The sequence below is a fragment of the Grampus griseus genome (assembly GCF_964374135.1).
Source record: "Grampus griseus genome assembly, chromosome: 2".
NCBI lineage: Eukaryota > Metazoa > Chordata > Mammalia > Artiodactyla > Delphinidae > Grampus > Grampus griseus.
Genome location: NC_139018.1, coordinates 45521760 through 45542689, shown reverse-complemented (window position 1 = coordinate 45542689; position 20930 = coordinate 45521760). Strand labels below are relative to the sequence as shown.

Here is a 20930-nt window from a genome sequence, read left to right as displayed (position 1 = left end):
CAGTCAGGACTGTGATTTAGGCTTATTTCTTTGATGAACACTGTGGGTCCTATTTCTGAAGTAATCCTTCAGAAATCTTGTGTGGAGGCAGGCAGCATTTCTACAAATATTATAGTTGCACTAGGAAGATAACCAACTACTTTCATTAAGAGTATGTGGCAAGATTTGTATTTGTTCATGTAATTGAATTTAATGCTGCTGAAATTTGTCAGACCTGAAAGCTATTGAAGTATAGACTATTTTTTTCTTTGAGGAATATTGCCTAAGAAATTATCTCTCGGCTTTAGGGCAGGTCTTCTGTTGATATTAAAAGGTCACAGGTCAGTTATTCTCTGCATTTTCATAACGTGTGGCACCAAAGGGTACCTCCAGGGATGATATTTTCTTCTTTTGAGAGGAAGGCTCTGTGACCCAGTCACTGTTTGTGGAGAGACCCTGATTATGCCTTGCCTGTGGACTTACTGTTTCAGTGTCTGCCGTCTAGATGTTGGTGACTTGGGTTAGCTGCCTACAAAATGGACAGCCAACAGTTTTGCAACTACTTTTCCCCTCTATATAGTCAAGTAGCTCACTGTTTCACACACCACCATGTCACATTATCTTAATAACTTCAGATTTTCTGCAGAAGTTCCGTTTCATACTTAAGATCTCATTAATATGCCATCCTTCTCTGTCTCTTACCTGGGTTCACCTTGGTTGATGGACATGTAAATCTCCCAAGAATTCTCCTCCGGGATGGCACTATGTGGTATCAGTAAACTCACCCCTGAAACGGAAAAAGCCAAGAAATCATTTGTAGATTCTCCAATTATCCTGAAGCACCTCAGCTGAACAGCTTACAGCTGCTCTCAAAGAGGGACCACCTCACAGCACTTTATGAAATTCCAATCCTGGCAGACATTGTTTCCTCAAGTGACATAAAGAACTGCATATTAGTCAACTGTGTACTCAAATTAGATTTTTATTTAAAGTCTGACTAATGTAAATTGGTGGAGCTATTGTGGAAAACAATATGGAGGTTCCTCAGAAAACTAAAAATAGAGTTGCCATGTGATCCAGCAATCCCATTCCTGGGCATATATCTGGACAAAACTCTAATTTGAGAAGATATATGCACCCCAGTGTTCACAGCAGCACTATTTACAATAGCCAAGACATAGAAACAACCTAGATGTCCATCGACAGAGGAATGGATAAAGAAGATGTGGTACATATATACAATGGAATATTACTCTGCCATAAAGAAGGAAATAACGCCATTTGCAGCAACATGGATGGACCTAGAGATTATCATACTAAGGAAAGTAAGTCTGACAAACACAAATATATGCTGTAACTTATATATGGAATCTAAAATACAACACAAATGAACCTAGGAAAGAGATTCACAGACAGAGAGAACCAGACTTGAGGTTGGGGAGGGATGGATTGGGAGTGTGGGGTTAGCAGATGTAAATTATTACATATGGAACGGATAAACAACAAGGCCCTACTGTATAGCACAGGGAACTATATTCAATCTCCTGTGATATACATATTTATATTCTTTTCCATTATGCTTTATCTGAATCACTTTGCTGTACAGCAGAAGTTAACACAACATTGTAAGTCAACTATACTTCAATAAAGTAAGTTAAAAAAAAAATTCAGATGTCTAATACATAAAATAGATAACTAATAAGGACCTACTGTATAGTACAGGGAACTCTTAATACTCTGTAATGACCTATATGGGAAAAGAATCTAAAAAAGAGTGGGTATATGTATATGTATAACCAATACACTTTGCTGTACAGCAGAAAGTAATGTAACATTGTAAATCAACTATACTCCAATAAAAATTAAAAATAAAATAAAATTTAGTTGTCTGTAACAGTGTTAATGGGCCAGCTTGTGCCCAGTGGGCTATGGTAGGTGCTTGGCTCAAGATCGAGGCCCGAGACTGAGTGGTGTGAGTACATTGGCAGTCAAGCACAGTGTGGTGCTGCATTTATTTATACTCGAGAATTAGTTGCTATTCTCTGATTTTTTCATATGAAATGTTATTTGGCACCTTAATGGATTTTTGAACTGCATTCACGGTTGGCCTTAGAATCTTTAACATTTATTCCCTAAAGGAGATGACATCCTTATGTCTGAGTTACATTTTGATCAAATAGGGCATATGTTAAAGCTCTGATTAGTTCTTTGAAAGTACTGCATGTGCAAATGATATCAAAAATTGTTGCCTTAAAAGTATATAAATTCTGGGCTTCCCTGGTGGCACAGTGGTTGGGAGTCCGCCTGCCGATGCAGGGGACACGGGTTCGTGCCCCGGTCCGGGAAGATCCCACATGCTGTGGAGCGGCTGGGCCCGTGAGCCATGGCCGCTGAGCCTGCGCGTCCGGAGCCTGTGCTCCGCAGCGGGAGAGGCCACAACAGTGAGAGGCCTGTGTACCGCAAAAAAAAAAAAAAAAAAAAAAAAAAAAAATATATATATATATATATATATATATATATATATATATATATTCTATAAAAATATATATGGAGGGAATTCCCTGGTGGCACAATGGATAAGACTCCACGCTCCCAGTGCAGGGGACCTGGGTTCAGTCCCTGGTCAGTGAACTAGATCCCACATTCATGCTGCAACTAAGAGTTTGTATGCCACAACTAAGGAGCCCATCTGCCGCAACTAAGGAGCCCATCTGCGGCAACTAAGGAGCCCATGTGCTGCAACTAAGACCCTGCGCAACCAAATATTTTAAAAAATATATGGAAGAATGATGGTTTCAAAGTTTAAAAAAAGCATCAGCACACTCAAGGAAGTAACAGCTTTCTATGTGAAAGAGTAGAGGTTTTTTTTCCTTTGTTTTCTGTAAGAAATATTAGAATAGGAAAAATAAGTGTAAACAAAGAATGCTGCTCCAGTTCTCCTTCTACGAGGATCAAGCCATTAGCCTGAGGGGAATTCAGGTTGGAGAAAAACAGGAGGCATTTTGTGCTTTGGACACATGGACCTAGATAGTTAAGATGTGTAGCTAAGGAATAATTTCAGTGAATCCAGCTTCTTATATCTTCCCATACATAGAAAAGCACTGAAAGCATTCCCTTGAGATGTATGTTCTTTGTGATTAGCAGTAATCTTTTGCTTAACTGCATGGCTCCTCCACCCCCCCCCCCCCCCCCATGCTGATAAACCACATATACGCATCTTGGTTCCTCCCTTACCTTTCTGGAGCAGTTCCTCAGAGCTATCTGAGAGGCTGTCTCCTGGGCTGTAGTTCTCAGTGAGGTCCCCTAATAAAACTTAATTCACAACTTTTACATGGTGCATTTTTTTTTAAGTTGACATAAGCAGTAGGGTTTTAACAGAAATGCTGAATATCTGAAAATTTGTGGAAGCAAAATTTTCTTGGTAATCCTCAGTGTACTTTTCAAAATACGTTAATGATTTTGGGGGAGCTAAACTTTTTATTAGGTTTCATTTTGATGTTCATTCTAGCAGTAGATGTCTCATCAGCTTAGATAGCAGTAAATTGTGATATGCCAGAGTTTTGTATTTGGCATTATGTCACAGGAGCAATAGGAAATAATTTTGTGAACTACTGTTCACAACGTGGTAAATTTAACAAAACCTAATACTTCGATTTGTCTCTATTCCCAATTATTATTTAATAATTGATTACAGCTGTAGTGAGTGTTTTGTCCTCCAGGCCCTTCCCTTTCTTCCTTAAGAAAAGGGGGGAGGGGTCCCATGTAAACTTGGATAATATCACTAAATCAGTATTTTGCAATACAGTTAAAATGTGTTAGGTGTTGCTTCTGTTGCAGTCATAGTAGAAGAGCAAAGTAGTGGCTACCCTTCTTAATTTGTAACCTTTTCAGGATGTTTTAGATACTTTGTTGTCCCATCAAGTTCATCATAAACCTTGATTTTCTGGAAGTTTTAAATCCTATAGCATCTATGTTACAGATAACTATGAAGCAGGTGTGTCTTATATTTAAATACCATGGTGAATTCTCAGATTGATGAAAGCTGAGAGTGGTGAGTTCTTGAAAACCATGCATGTGTGTTTCCAAAGGCTATTTTCTGTATTCAGTATCTATTAACAGACAGTAAAGGATTTTTCCATTAAATTGTGCACTACTAACCATCTAATCCTCCTGAGGCGAAGTTCAAAATTCCCATGAAATGGTTTTAGGTAATATTACTTTAAAAAAAGGAGTGAACTCCCTCTCGGAAAAAAGCCAGTCCCCAATATTTTGGAACTCAGTTTGAGAAATACCGTCTTTTCTGGCTTAGAGTTTGTTCTGTTTTATTGTTAAGGTACTCTGAGAGTTGGGTGCATTCTGTCAGTGCTTAGAGGTTAATGAGAATCTTTTCTTATGTCTCCGCCTGTATTCACACCCTCCCGGTGTTGGCATTTTTTCTGCTTTAATAGCCATAGGAGCAGTTTCTACATACTTTTAAATTGGTGTGGCTTCTTACGTTATATGATATGTCTGCTTTACATCATCACAGTTCTGTGTAGAGGTTTTATGTGGCACTTAAGAAAAACTGACCCCAGTTTGAAAGATAGAAGCTCTTTGAATAGATGCTGTCAGAATTATTTAATTCTATTTGTGTCATGATTGAACCTAGGATTTTAATTTTTATTTATTTATTTTTGTAAGCAAGGAAAATATAGATCTGGGAGACTTATCTGATTCTAATCTTAATTCTTCTACTATCTACCTTTGGGGCTTCAAAAGTCATATTAGCTCTGTCACCTCATTTGCAAAAAACAAGGATTTTGTTTATATACGTGGAGTACTTCGTTGAAGTTGCTTATCGTTTCTATAATGGTCCAGTGAAGAAGGCGGTCATAAGCTGTTCTCTGGAAGCTTTTATGTTTTTAAAGAAACAGTGATTTATTTACTGTACACTTTTTTTCCCCTCTCAAGGTACCATGGGAGGGATCTTTCAGGGACTATTCTATGTTCATTCCTCTAACCTTTTGTAAATAAAGAGTAGCTCCAGTTATACTAATAAATGACTCCTCTTTGGAATTAGCATTCCTGAAGCTTTAATAAAGCAGAAAGAAAAAGGAAACACCTTATCTTCTAGCCTGTTTAGATGGGCAAGGCTGTGGACTAGGAGTGACAAGTTAGGAAACAGGCCTTCGATGTTAGGCTCCTATTAGCACGAAGTCTGTTAGCACTAAGAGAAATCTCATCCTTTCCCTTATTCTGATCGCATATTACCATTTGATTCCTCATTGATCAAGTTCAGTCCTCTATAGACTAGAGTTAGTGTGATTCTTTAGACTTTAGCATTTATCTAGGCCTTTTTGCAAAGTTAAATTCTCTCCCATGGCTTAATTTTTGGATTGTACAATATGTTTAGGTTAGAGTTTTTCCAGCTTTTTTGAGCTGAAATCAGAAATTAAGAGTCAATAAAGAATACTGGAATTATTTGAAAGCAAGATTTTGGTCTTTACTGGAGGAAAGTTGTTCAAGTTTTAATTGATTCATTATTATATCTCAATTTATTCCTGGAAAGGATTTAAGGTGACAGGTATGTACAAAGACTTTCTCCTTTATAGCCAAACTTTGTGAAAAAGTTGCTAACGTTCACTGTTTCACCTTCCATTCACTCCTTCACCATGAGTTTTTGGCTCTGCCCTACTCACCCACTGCAGTTCCTCACAGCAGAGTCAGCAGGGGTCTCCATCACTAACTGGACAGAACTCTTTTTTTCTTTCCTTTTTTTTTGCCACGCCGCGTGACTGGTGGGATCTTAGTTCCCCAACCAGGGATTGAACTTGGGCCCTCGGCAGTGACAGTATGGAGTCCTGACCACTGGACTGCCAGGGGATTCCCCCAGACAGGATTCTTTATATGACCTTGCTAGGGTGTGTGATTGCTCTTTATTTTTATGTACATTTTTTCTTATTATAACGGTAATATATGCAATATATGTTCATTGTGAAAATTTTGGAAAAAGACATACGTAATCTCTGTCCAGAAAACTTTTTCCTCATTGAATTTCTGTCACAACTGTCTTGTTCCTTTCCTCATATTTCTCTTGGCCAGACTTGTGTCAGTCTGCCTACTAGGTATCTCTAGCTTGCATGCAGCATTTTTTAAAAACCGAACTTACCGTTTCCCCTGCTCCAAATCTGCTCAGCTGCCTTTGTCACCATCTCACTAAAAGGTAGCACTCTTCGTCCAGTTGCTGTAGCCTTGAGGACTCATCCTTGACTCCACTCCCTCAACCTCCATTTATAATCAGTAGCTAAAATCCTGCCTGTTCTTCCTTTCTAACCCATTTACTTCTGTCTGTCCACCTTAGCTGGGACTTTGATTATTTCTCACCTACCTCACCTACCTTTTGAATTTTTAGGACTTTGTTTGTCTTCCTTCAGGGCTTTTCTGACCTGTTTCTGTACCCTCAAGACTAAGCTTGGTGCTGGTGGTCTCCTCTCTTCCTTTCATACACTCCTTCCTTCTCTGTCCTCTCCTTCCCCCTTCCTCCCCTCGTGGACTCCCGGCACCTGTACTATCCTTATAACACATATCACATGCTGTCGTAATTGCCTATTTGATTTTCTGTCTCCTTAAGGGCAGTAACTATGTCTTATTCATAATTGCAACACTAATATCCAACCCAGAGTGTTTAGTAAATTTCAGATAATGAATGGATAGAAAGAAATGGGTGGCAGTTAGTATGAAAAAAGTTGGAAGCTGTTCTGTTAGTTTTATGGCTCTGCCTGCCTTAAAATTTGTGTATTAGGTGATATGATTGGCCTTCATCTACTTGGTCCTGTGGTAATGGTCTGTGAACAAGCTTCCAAAGTGTGAATTATGGTAGGGCAGGAGTGAAGCTGTGATAGGTTGGCTGGGGTGGGCTCCATGACCTTGCATTTCATGGATGAGGAGGTTAGGCTTTCCTGTAGCTAATGACAGTATAGCAAAGGTAAGATATGACAGCTAAAACTAGGGCAGTTGCGCTAGGGATGAACAAGAAGGGAGGGTGACTTGGTGATTGGATGGGAAGAGGAATCGAAGTGACTCAACTTTCTGGCTTGGTTGACCAGGTACTTGGTGCTGTCATTAAATAGTCATTTTGATTTTTGAGATTCTTTTTGACATCCAGGTGAGTATGTCTGTTAGGCATGTCATAGGATATGACGTTTGGGAGAGCATACCACTGGGGAGTCATGAATCTGTGGTCATTAAAACTATGAGGTCACTTAGATATATAGCTTAAGAGTAATAATGGTCTAGAAAAAGAAAGAACTCTGAGGAATACATCAGTGCTTAAAGGCTGGAGAAGAAGAGAGCTGGGAAAGCAGTGTCAAAGAAACTGAGGAGTTGGAGTTGGAGAGGAAATTTGGCAATAACATGGCCATTGACTTTTTTGGTGTTTTGAAGAGAATAACAGGTAAGAAGATGGGTCTGTCTTTACGCATCTTTTAGAGTAGACGCTTCAGTATGGACTGTCCCACCGGCTTTTTGTTGGGCAGTTCCACCTCACCCCTGTCAGTAGCCCAGCCCCCCAGCCCACATCCAGAACCCCCCGACATGCTTAGATCTAACACATGACCTTTTTTTTTCTCTTTTTTTTGCGGTACGCGGGCCTCTCACTGTTGTGGCCTCTCCCATTGCGGAGCACGGGCTCCGGACGCGCAGGCTCAGCGGCCATGGCTCACGGGCCCAGCCGCTCTGCAGCATGTGGGATCTTCCCGGACCGGGGCACACGGCATGTGGGATCTTCCCGGACCGGGGCACGAACCCGTGTCCCCTGCATCGGCAGGCGGACTCTCAACCACTGCGCCACCAGGGAAACCCTAACACGTGACCTTTAAGTTCCCTTCCGAATTAAATCTAAGGTTAAAAACAGGGACTTCCCTGGTGGTCCAGTGGGTAAGACAGCGGGCTCCCAATGCAGGGGTCCCAGGTTCGATCCCTGGTTTAGGAACTAGATCCCACATGCCGCAGCTAAAGATCCCACGTGCCATGCAACTAAGACCTGGCGCAGCCAAAATAAATAAATAAATATTCAAAAAAACAAACAAAAAACAGATTGTTGGCCCAGTCCCAGAAATTCTGATTCAACGGGCCCAGGGATCTTAACTTTTTACAAGGACATTTCTGAGTGTCTAATGAACACTCAGGTGTGGGTAGGTGCTATAACCCTGCATTAAAGCAGGACTTTATCGTGGCGAACTTTTAAAATACTCCTGTGCAAAGAGATTGGCAACCATGGAAACCTGGCTGGAGCTTTCTGCGGTGCCTGTCTGTATTTGAGGGGGTGAGTTGGAGGGGTGGGGAAAGCACCACCATCTGATGTAATCTGTTAGAGATGTAAAGTTTTTATTTTATGAATTTTTGCAGTAGATGCCCTTGATGCTCTGCATCATATCCTCATGGTCCACCACTGATTTCAACCCAGACTCAGATTTTTGCCATTTCTTTGAGTCTTGCCAGCACTTTTCTGTCTCAGGGCCTTCAAGCCCAGCACAGGAAGGGGGAGAGGTTAATACTCCAGCCATCCTTCAGCCAGTGGAGGCCGTGAGCCTGTGCCTAAAGGTTCTGCTTCCTTTGGGGGTCCCACAGAATCACCACTCACCCTCCAGCAGTCACCCTGGTTGCATCGAATGACCTTACTGGCTTTTTTCATTCGCTGTTGTACCTGTCTTCACTTTTGTTCCATGGGATCATCTCCTGTTTTAATCCCGCTGAAACCTTGTCTATTAGTAATGTATCAGTTGAGCTGACTTTACAGGTTAATATACGCAAACAAAAGCCATCTGCAATCACATTAGTTTCTTCCAAATGTTGCTGTCTATCAATAATGGCACCTAAAATAATTTGTGGGGGAGGAATGCGAAGAGAACATATTGTGTGATGCAGAATGGCACACACATTGCTGAAGTTTAAATTTATTCACAGATATTCTGTAATGAGATCATTATGTGAGAATTAATTGGATTTTTCAACAACCTCCATTTCTTAGATTTCACTTAGACAGGGATTGAAGGGATATGAAAAACCAGAAAATTGTTGACAGAGAGATGGCACTAGATGTGCCTCTTTTATTCATTTATTTTATTCATATATCTTTATCTTGTTCTTGAAGAATTCTGGGTGGCTCTTTTTATAAGACTAAATTATAGATATAGAATATAATGTTTCTGTAATTCTATAAAATATAAAGCTATTAAAAATGCTGTAGTGCACAAAGGGGAGAGATCTCAACAGATGTAGGATATAATTGCTAAAGATCAGAAACAAATCAATCTGATCTATTTCAGGGGTATCTTTTAAAAGGCACTTTGTGTGCCTTAAAAGTAAGATTTCTGTTTACCTAGCTAGAAGATATTCATATCCATATTTCTTCTTTTAGCTGAGACTGGACTCTAGGAATTAAATTTGAAGTGAAAGGTAAATTTATTCTGGCTGATCACTTTCGTTCTTGATGAATAAAACTTGATACCTGAAAGCAGTTCCCATGGAGGCTGCCGCATTGCAGGCACTGGGTAAATGTTACGGAGCGAATGAGAAAGTGATATGCTGGATTGCCCAATGTGTGTGTCTTAGACTTTGTCCCCAGGGGCGAGAGTGGGTGAGAGCCCATGTGCTTAGACCTGTGAAAGCTCTTGCTGTTGCTCCACATCTGTGACTGCAGATGTTTATTTTGGTCTGTAGGTTTATTTTGTAGGAGACCAGGCATCCCTACGAGACACTTTTCCCTCAATCCAGGTGTTCTGTGTAGCAGTGGGATATTTTGACATACAAATTGACAAAATCATTAAATAATCTAGTATTCCAACCCCTCAGTTAACATTTCAACTCAGACCCAGAGAGGAAGTGACTTACCCAAGGTAAAATCACCCTGTCTAGCTAATTAGTGATATGACAAGGACTAGAACACATGTCTCTGCATGTAATCAGTCATCTTTATAATTTCTAAAATGGTTACCATCTCCACCCCTAGCCAGGGGACAAAACAGGCACTGTTTTTCTGAACTAGTGAATTAATAAAGATTGTGGGCTTTGTATTTAATTTGCAGAAAATTTAACAGTTAAGAGCTTACACAAGTACATTGTTTAGAAAATCAACACTAATAGATGGGCAAAGCAACATAAGCAGACAAGTGAAAATACAGATATCTAAAATATTCAACAGTATGGGAATAGCTTAGAAAGCAATGTAACAATTTTGATAGACTGTTTTGCAATCAATAAAATGCTAGTTGTGATGACTTAGAAAGAAATAGTGTTACTATACTAGAGATTCTGGATGGGTTCCTTTTATACTTTCGTTTCTTCTTTACTGTGCCTTGTACTGACCCTTGAGTGTTTTTAGTAAGTTCAAATTTCTTTACATTTAAAGCACTAATTTTATGTATAGAATGTTAACTAATGTCAGTCTGAAATTCACGTAGTCTAGTCAGTCTGAAATTCACCCATTTATTTTCTGGTCTGTATACCATGGAAAGTAGTTATTTTTGCTTTTGTTGTTCTTGATTTGTATGTTAAAAACTAGCTGAAATGAGAGTTGGTAAAGATTTAGTGAACTGATAGAAAATGTTTCTATTACTTGCTAGAACCATCTGAGTGTAAGTTAAAAAAAAAAAAACTTTTCTAAAAATGAAATCAGTATCTTAATCAAATGTGTATTTCCTCCTTGTAGAGCCTCTGTTATGCACCTAAAGCCATACTGGAAACTCCAGAAGAAAGTGCGACCTTTGGAAATCAGCAAGGAAACTCTGAGAACTCCTATGAGCCACCAACAAGCTATAAATGATGAAAAATGCAAAGCTAGCTGTATGAAACCAAGTGTCTTTCCTTCAGCCTCTCTTGGTAAAGCATCATCTCGAAAGCCTTTTGGAATCCTTTCTCCAAATGTCCTGTGCAGTATGAGTGGGAACAGTCCTGAAGAGAGCAGCGTGAATGTTAAAACCAAGAAGAATGCATCGTCTGCAACAATCCACCAGGGTGAGGAAGGGGAAGGGCCACTTGATATCTGGGCTGTCGTGAAACCGGGAAATACCAAGGAAAAGATTGCATTCTTTGCAGCCCACCAGTGTAGTAATAGAATAGGATCTATGAAAATAAAAAGCTCCTGGGATATTGATGGGAGAGCTACTAAAAGAAGGAAAAAATCAGGGGATCTTAAAAAAGCCAAGATACAGTTAGAAAGGATGAAGGAAGTCAACAGCAGATGCTACCAACCTGAGCCTTTTGCGTGTGGCATTGAGCATTGTTCTGTGCATTACGTGAGTGACAACGGGGACGGAGTCTATGCCGGGAGGCCTCTGTCGGTCATACAAATGGTTGCCTTCCTCGAGCAAAGAGCCAGTGCTCTGCTAGCCAGTTGTGCGAAAAACTGCACTAACTCACCTGCTGTGGTGCGGTTTTCCGGGCAATCCAGAGGTGTGCCCCCAGCCCCCGAGCCCTTGTCTGCCCCAGGAGCATGTGAAGAACCCATGGAAAGGAGAAATCCTGAGGTTGGTGAACCACAGAGTGAGCCAGTCCGTGTCCTTGACATGGTAGCCAGGCTGGAGTCCGAGTGCCTGAAGCGGCAGAGCCAGCGTGAGCCTGGGAGCCTCTCGAGGAATAACAGCTTCCGTCGCAATGTGGGCCGCGTGTTGCTTGTGAATGGCACCCAGGCTGAGGAAAGCAAAACAAACAAAGGCGCCTTGGAGGTACCTGACACTCAGGTGAAAACTGTGGGGTCTGTATCTGTGGACTGTGGCCCCTTAAGAGCTGACCATTGTTCTCCCAAGGGGGACCAGGCCTGGGACGGCGCTCCTCGGGGCTGTCCCTCATTGCCAGCAGGCGTGAGTTTGCACACGGACAGTGCAGAATTAGAGCCAGATCAGCAGACTGCCATGAAAAACAGCAATACACATGATGTGGAAATGACAGAGGAACTTGTTGGGTCACCTTTTCCTCCTCGCACCTGTCCCCAAGCCATTGAATTGCCCCCAGATGCTATTGATGGTATGAGTGAAGAGCTTGTGCCTCTTGCTAGCCAAAATCCTGATCAGAGAAGAAAAGAATCTTTGTGCATTAGTATCACTGTGTCCAAGGTAGAGAAAGACCAGCCTTCCAGTTCAAAGTCCTGCGAAGACCCACTTCCAGGGATGTTGTTTTTTTTGCCATCTGGTCAGCACCAGTCGGGCTGTTCCCAGCTGAATGAAGGCACAACAGAAGAGTCTTCCGAGGCCAGTCAGCTTGAAGATGCTGCTGAGGGTGACAGTGCATCTGAGGAAAAAAGTGTCTCGGCTGATTCATTTGTCCCGCTGGCTTCTGTGGAAAGTACATTACCAGTGCTTGAGGCATCCAGTTGGAAGAAGCAGGTGTCGCATGACTTTCTGGAGACCAGGTTTAAAATCCAGCAGCTTTTGGAGCCTCAGCAGTACATGGCTTTTCTGCCCCACCACATTATGGTGAAAATCTTCAGGTTACTTCCCACTAAGAGTTTAGTGGCTCTTAAATGTACCTGCTGCTATTTCAAGTTTATCATTGAATATTACAATATCAGGCCAGCAGATTCTCGCTGGGTTCGGGATCCACGCTATAGAGAGGATCCGTGCAAGCAGTGCAAGAAAAAATATGTGAAAGGGGATGTGTCCCTGTGCCGGTGGCACCCCAAGCCCTATTGCCAGGCATTGCCCTATGGCCCGGGATACTGGATGTGCTGCCACCGGTCTCAGAAGGGCTTCCCTGGCTGTAAGCTGGGGCTTCATGACAATCACTGGGTCCCTGCTTGCCATAGCTTTAATCGGGCAATCCATAAGAAAGCAAAAGGGACTGAAACTGAAGAGGAGTACTAAAGTTTATGTGCGAGGCAACGGATTGATTTTTAAAACTGCAAACCACCACCTAGATACGCCATTCCAGTGAGTGTTGCCTCTCAGTCTTCGTTCCAGGAGAACCTCTGCTACTCCATCAGGACTGCCATTGCTCAGGCATCTTAAATCTCTGAATTTACGAGCTGTAGAAGAAAATCGGTCTCATCGTTTTCTAGTGGTGCCTCATGCTTGATCCAGGGCTGTATCCCACAGTTTGATCCACTTGGCTGTGAATAACTATGCCTGTTTTCCCAAATCGAATCCTTCTTCAAAGGATTGTTCAAAGAAGACTTGCCACCGTCAAGAATGTTCAGCAGAGTTCATCGCAGACTATGCAGGCAGTCCCCAAAAAGGGGTTCTGGGCATGTTTTGAGCACTGGCACCATATCTGAAATAAGTGAATAGTGTCCTATGAAGAGAATAGCAGTACTCTTGGGTGAAAAGTATGCTTACAAAGAAAAGTTAGGCACCTTACCTTAGACCTTGTATGCTTGATCTGTGAGACTGATGTTTGTGGTTGGAGATGGATTTCATGCCCTGTGGTGTTTACAGTGTATATAATGGTTGTGTTTTCATAGGGCTATGAAAGTGCACATTAAACCCGAGCGCCTTTACTTTAGATGAGTGCTTTTGGCCCCTCTGTAAATAACACTATTAAAATCCAGGTGTAAATAGCGGACAGCTGACTGAACATAATCACCACAATGCAGCTAGGATAGTGTTGCAGCTACAACTGTGTGGATTTTTTTTGGTTTTTTGTTTTTTTGGTCTCGTCTCAAATTTGTATAAAATATGAATGTTTCCCAAATAAACTATGAATGTTTTCTGTATAATATATGAATGTTTCTGAGAAGAAACTCTAAATAGTTAAGAGGTTAACCTGTTGAAAGGATACCAAATAATGGTTTAACTGGACAACCTTAAAAAATTAGCATAGAGAACAATCCTTTGTTATATTTTAGTGATTCACCAAGAATGAGAGAATATTATATAGTCAGATTATAACATTCTTGTCTATTTTATTCTTTCTGTCTGGTTACAAATTTTTTTTAACTTCAATAAAAACATGCATCTTAAATGGGACCTGAGTTTTGCAGATGTGTTTTCTTTTTTGAGGTAATATTGATGAGGGATATTGTGAACTGAATCCTAAGAATTAAAAAAAAAAAATTGAGTTGTTAGAAGGGGAGAGAGAATTCTTTTCTACCACTGGAAAGAGACCATCTTCACTTAACATGAGCTTCCATTTTTGCAACCCTTTAACACTTAGTTTGAATTTGTTGTCTGCCCAGCACCCTCTGTATTTCCTGTTGGATGAGGTATTATTATCTATGCGTAATGAGTTAATTGTTTAGAAGTCATCGAGAATATATTCAGACCTATGGTCATGTAACGCTTGGCAGGGCTGGAAGCTATCTGGCCCCAGAAAGCTGCAGTGGAGGACCTAGAAGCTAGGTTGGCTTGAAATTGATACCCACCAAAAAAGCCTTGGAGCTGCATCAGCTCTGGGCTGTGGAGAAGCAATGGTAAGTGTGCCAGGGGTGGGGCTGTCTTGAAAGTGATGAGTGAAGGCTCTGGTGGTCCCACAGGAGAAAGATGGAAAGGTGGAGTAGGCTTTGGCCAGGGCTGCCAAGCAGAGTGGGGCAGGGCTGGAGTCCGGGAGCCAGGTTCACCTGTGGCTGAGGTGGTATGTGGCCACAGAGCAGCTTCCTTCTTACCTTATCCTTAGGCAGTAGCTGCTCCTGCCTGAAGAGGGGGGACAAACTGAAAAGTGTCTGGATGCTGAACAAGTCTGCCCTGCAGGCACATCACCATGCTACCTCCTACGTGCTCGGCTGGAGCCTGTCTGTGACACAGGAACAGGAGAGGCTGCGAAGGCTGACTTCCCCTTCAGGGTGTCGGTGTCCTTCCTCATGACTCACCCCAGCCAAGGTACGTGAGAATGCTTTCCATCCCCTGGGCTGAAGTTTCCAGTGCTTGTCGTCCTCCGCTGTGGTTTGCTCCAAACTGGCAGTCTCTGTGTGTACCTTCCTAATAGGTTTGTTTTGACTCCTAATTTAGGATTAAAGGAGACGTGCACATGCAGGACTCGCACAGCTTGGTGCACAGCTTGGTGTGTGGAATGTCAGCTTTCATTGTTATTGGCTCTTGGTTCTTCTACGTGTGCCCAGGTGGTTTTCTCAAGTCAGCCGTTCTAGATGTGGTTTTCACGTGGGACACAAGCTGTGAGTCTGCGACGGCCTGAACTGACCAAGAGCAGAGGACAGGAAGAATTATGCCCTAACCCCATCTTGGCATGCAGTTCTCGGGGTTCTCAGAAATCACTGATGATCCCTTTTGAACCGTGATGCGAGACCCACTTCCCAGGGGTGTCTGTGTGAATAACGAAAGGATTTTGGCAGGTGGGGCCCAAGGGCACCCTCGTCTTCATTTCTAGGCAAGTGTAGCTGTTCCCCTTAGGAGAAAGATGCTGTGCTTCAGAGCCCCCTAGTGCCAAGCTGGGGAAACCAGCTCACGTTTTACTTCTGCAACAGTGCAGTGCTACCTGCCTTCCTGTGTGGCTGGAGAAGCCCAGACTCACAAGAAAGGAAGTAAGAATGTGGGCTCGAAGAGCCTAGGCTCAGCCCAACTCCACGCCCATGGGGACCCAAGTAAAGGATTCTTACCCCTTCAGCTTTTGCTCAGAGGGTCTGATACACCTGGCCTAGATTCTCTCCCACCCCTCACTTTACCATTTGAAAGAAAATGCAGAACCAGAGAAAATGTGGGAGAGTCAGCAGCTCCCTGCCCCCAGTCCCTGGGGCAGTTTGGCTTTGTTCCCTGCTCAGTGAATGAGACCAGATACCAGGCAGGGATGAACTGGAAAGGGAAAAAGGGCCAAGATTGTAACTTTTTCTTCAGGCCTTGTCAAAACGACTCTGGAATTAAAATGGTCATGTGAAAGGCTCATTCACAACTGGCCACGTTCCCTGCCCTAACGAACACACTGACAGCCTGTGTGCAGGAGGCGTGTCCTTTGCGTCCCCTGCCCCGTCCTGTTCACCTTGGTTGGCTGCACGGTGCCTCTAGGTACCTCTCTACCGCCACCGCCTCTTTGGTGTATGGAGCCCTTTCCACTTGGGGCTCATGCAGAGCAGCTTGGTCAATGCCACCCCTCAGTGCCTCACACCCAGTACACACCCTCCATAAAATGGTTATATTCCTTTCCAGTCGTCATCTTGATGTGAGGGGTGCTGGCAGGTTCTGATTGCTCTGGGCTCTACTGTAACTCCTTCTAGTATGAGGAACCTGAAGGGGGATGAGGGGATCTGGGAGGATCCTTTCCTCTGGCCACAGCTGGTCCCATGGGAGCTTTCTTGGTTGGGGTCACTTCCACAGCAGCCCTAGGAGTTTTGCTGGGTAACTGTCAGTTGTGCATTTGATATGATCTGGGCTTTGTCATGGCTTCCCCGGCAGCAGTTGCTTTGGGCTTTCTGACTGCAGAAGGCTGTGAACTGATGGTTAAGCTTGATCTAGGAGCCCCCTTCCTGGACTCTGTCCAACCACCCTTCTAACTTGGACTTGTCAGAGCCTCCCTGCCAACCTTTACAGACTGGCCTCAGACACTATTCCTATTATGTGGGTCTTCCTGGGCATTTTTCCGTGGCTTCAATAGCCTCTATTCCTTCTTTACTCAGCAGACTGGCTGCTACTCCTCTCCTGCATCCCACAGCCTACCTCAAAAACAGCACAAAGCCAGTCTGCGCTAAAACGCCGCCATACACTGTAGACTGCGCCAATAACCGGAGCTGATGTTATCTAGCTCTTACTGTCAGGTACCACGCTGCATTTATGTAAAGGCGTTCTCTGCTGTGCACAGCGACTGGCACTCAGGGAATCTGACAGTTTCTATCCCGGAGTTGCAATCTCCAAGACGGGTGAGAGTATCTTTGTGGGAAATGTGCAGTACCTTGACATGCACCTAAGTGTGTGGCCATAGCTGGTGTCTGCATAACCTCACGGGAACAGCAAACATCACTGTGGTTATGAACGCTCTGGGGACTTACAAGTGTATTTACACCTAACTGGTTTAAGCAAAACCCACAGTTAGGTAGCAACCCTCTTCTAGGTTGTTTGTTTGACCTGGGTGTTATGTTAGAGGCGCAGGACCACTGAAGTTGATAGCTGGGAGGGGACTGGGAGCAGGGAGATGGCCATCTCTTACACCACACCTCTGGGGAGACGTGGTGCTCCTCTGTTTGTTTAAAAAGCAAAATGAAACCTTCGCCTCTCAAAGGCCCCCATCCCCTCCCTCTTCAGTTTGCAAAGAACAGGCCTCAGAACAAATTAACTTTGGGAACTGTTGTTTCAAATTCTTTTTGGATTAAGATTCTTTTGGGGCTATAAAAGTTTAAAATTAGAAAGCTCTACTTAAATGTTTTGTTTTTCTCTTTGGAATGATAAAACCCAGCAGGGATTAGGTTCTAAAGTTAGCATTTAGGGGGAGAATGGCACAAAGCTGAAATTACTCTTGGAAGTCCTGTGTGTCCGTCACCCACCCAGCAGAGAATGATATACACCAGGTACAGTGGTGGGAAATGCGTAAGTCCTGTAAGAGGACTTGTTCTTGGGGCTTCCCTGGTGGCGCAGCGGTTGAGAGTCTGCCTGCTGATGCAGGGGACGCGGGTTCGTGCCCCGGTCTGGGAGGATCCCACATGCCGCCGAGCAGCTGGGCCCGTGAGCCATGGCCGCTGAGCCTGCGCGTCCTGAGCCTGTGCTCCACAACGGGAGAGGCCACAACAGTGAAAGTCCCGCGTACCGCAAAAAAAAAAAAGGACCTGTTCTTGCTGAATGATGAGCAGTGTACAGACACCAAGACTCGGGGAATAGCAGGTCGCATCATCTAGTTAACTGGGGCAGAATCACTTGTGCTGTTTAAATTATTTCCCTCCCTTATGTCCACCCTCTGCCCCCCATCAGAAAATCAAACAGCTGCTTTACCAACTAACTGTTTTCAGATGTCTATTAAGTAGTATGAAGAGGTTGATACAGATTCAAAATCAATTAGTTGCCAATCAGTAAAATGTAGAGCAAAGTTGTATTTGTGTTGGTCCCCTGTCCATTAGAAGGGGAAATGGCCCGTTTGTATAACTGTTTGCAGTCCAGTGGGAGGATAGGGATGGAGCCAAGCCTGGGCACCCCCGGCTTCCGTATTCTGGGACTGAGCTGTTGGCCTTCTCTGCTCTACCTCACCAAGCCTCCTGTATGGGCAGCCAAGCATGATTCTGCTACAGGGTGCGTGGACTGCCACAAACCTCCTTCCACCCCAGCCCTGATTGATTCTTCTTCTAAGCAGAGATGGTGCTTTGGCTGCCCTGGCATCTAAGCTGGGACCTCCTGCATGATCTTATCCTTTTCCAAGGCCAGGAGTCTCGCTTTCAGGCTTCCAGTGTGTGCTCTGCAGAGGCTCTTTATTGTGGACCTTCTCAACAGGAAACTGCTGACACACCCAAAAAGAGTGAATTCAAAGAGGGTTTATTACAAGTGTGTAGATACAGGGGCAAGCCTTTCCCAATTTTTGTGGCCCAGGGCAAGAATACAAATGAACCCTCCTGCAGCCCCTCTGCCCTCTTAATATTTTTCATGCTTATTAGAGGAAATAATGTTTTTGTATATCTTGAGTTAAATTCTATTATAAAAATACATTTTACCTATTTCTTTTTACCTTTTTAATGAGACTACCAGAAAGTTTAAAATCAGATGTGTGGGCTAAATATTACATTGGACAGCTCTGATATAGGTCAATGCTTTTATTTTTTTTTTAAGACATGGCAAGCAGAGGTTCTCCAGAGAGCTCTCCAGAGAAAGGGCATTTATTTATTTCAAAATATTTACTTATATTTTGGCTGCGTTGGGTCTTAGTTGCAGCCCACGTGGGCTCTGTAGTTGCGGCATGTGGGCTCAGTAGTTGGGGTGCGCAGGCTTAGTTGCCCCATGCCATGTGGGATCTTAGTTCCCTGACCAGGGATTGAACCCACGTCCCCTGCACCGGAAGGCGGATTCTTAACCCCTGGACCACCAGGGAAGTCCTGGTCAGTGCTTTTAAAATGTTAATGTACATACGTATTATTGAAATGATTCTGATTCTGATGGCACCCAAGACCTTCATTTCTCACAAGCTCCCAGGTGATGCTGCAGGTCCTAGGATCACACCGTGAGCAGCAGCAACTCCAGAGAAATTAGGTGCTAAAGATCTTGGGCGTAGTATATCAGAGACCTCTGCGGGAGCTCTCCAGCTCTTAGCAGGCTTTTTCTCAAAGGCCATCAATGCAGTAGAACTCCCAACTTAAGCCAGTACCAATGCCCCTGAGCCAGAAAATAGGGGCACCAGCCTGTGGGTGGGTGCTAGACGTGGTCTTTACTACTTTGAAGGCAACTATTACGCTGCTGACACAGAAGATATGCCCCGTTTCTATCATTCATTAATCAACTTTGGATTGGGAGGTGTGTCCCTGCCATCTACTATTTCCAAACCACTTGCCACTTTCTTACCGAAATCTAGAGCCACCTACTTGCTTATGCTAGTAAGCTAGAAATGTCTTCCTGATAATGTTTTAAATTTAGGGAAATAAGTTGCTGAGGGTAGGAGAGCCCTTTCTTCAAAATCCAGGTGTCTTCTGAAGTCATACAGTAAATGCCAGAAAACCACGCCCAAAAGGGGAGATGATGAACAAGCTGATATGCACCTGGAGGTTATTAATGCCTTCATGATGCTGAGCTGCTTCCACTCCACGGACTCCAGCCCACTTTTCAACACTTACCTAGTGCTGGCAGATCCCTCCTGCCTATTTCTCACTTTTTTAAAGGGACCATTTGAATTCTCCATCAGATTTTCTCCCCACCAGACTATCCCTCACTCCTTCCCAGAAAAAGCACAACAAAGAAGTCACTGATGTGGCTCTTGCTGTTTTACCATCCCTTTTCTTCTAGAAAAGACTGTCCCACTGGTGGTTTTTTGTTTTGTTTTGTTTTGTTTTTAAAAAGGGACTTCCCTGGTGGTCCAGTGGTAAAGAATCCACCTTACAACGCAGGGGATGGGGGTTTGATCCCTGGTTGGGGAACTAAGATCCCACATGCCGCGGTGCAACTAAGCTGCGTGCCACAACTGAGCTCTCGCACCTCAACTGGAGCCCACGTGCTGCCAACTACAGAGCCCAGGCGCCCTGGAGCCTGTGCGCCACAACTAGAGAAGAGATTAAAAAACCTGCACGCCACAACCAGAGAGAAGCCCGCGCAACACAACGAAGGATCCCGCATACGGCAACTGAGACCCCACGCAGCCAAAGATAATAAATAAATAATAAATAAATCTTAAAAAAAAAAAAAGAAATCCACTTCACCTATTTACGTAAAACTCTTAAGCAGATGGTGAACCCTTTTTCCAGGGTATTTTCTCACCAGATCCTTGGAATGGGGTGCTAGTGGTGGCTTTCTCTCACTGAGTGTTTCATAGCTGGGATTCAGATAACTTGCCCAAAAGCCAGTTTCAAATTTCCTGGTACATTTTGTTGAAGCAATTTTCAAATCACCTCCCAAGCACTAAGGACGAAGTTATCCTTAGTTCTTTCCATCTGCTTCAACCTGATTCCTGCATCGATCATGAAGTAACTTTTGAGGGCTGGGAATCTATGGGTACACACATAGATGGGAGTGTGTTTTTAACTGTTACCCAGGGAGGTCGAAGGACTAACACTGAAGCACATGCCCTATTCAGGAACCCTTTCATTTCCTTGCCTGTTCTGCTGCTGCTGGCTGGCCTTCTCCTGCAGGTAAAGGAGTACGATGACCATGGCAACAGTTCCTTGGTACTTCTCTGAGTTGGTCTTGCTGTTCCACAGTAATCACTCTTGGTATCCCTCATCCACCTTGCAGGTGGCCCCTCTCCATAATAATCTAACCTGAAAGGTACAGATTATGCATCTGGGAGAGACTACACAGTTATTAAAACAAAACAAAACACAGAGGGGAGGGATTCTCCAAAAATACTCTGTTCTCTCAGCTTGACAGATCCCCTCTAACACTGCCCTTTATGTCGTCCTGAAGAAAGCCTAGGTAAAT

At 43.5% G+C, this 20930-nt stretch overlaps 1 protein-coding gene across 4 annotated transcripts in view; it reads left to right on the top strand.

Moving 5' to 3' along the window:
* Positions 1–13908, top strand: part of FBXO34 (F-box protein 34) — an 85576-nt gene extending 71668 nt beyond the window's left edge. For all 4 annotated transcript variants that reach the window (XM_082647344.1, XM_082647346.1, XM_082647345.1 and 1 more), the window contains one exon: positions 10667–13908. In XM_082647344.1, coding sequence (XP_082503470.1) covers positions 10677–12815 — 2139 coding nt within the window. In that variant the 5' untranslated portion in view covers positions 10667–10676 and the 3' untranslated portion in view covers positions 12816–13908. The remainder of the gene's footprint in view (positions 1–10666) is intronic.
* Positions 13909–20930: the final 7022 nt, after the last annotated feature.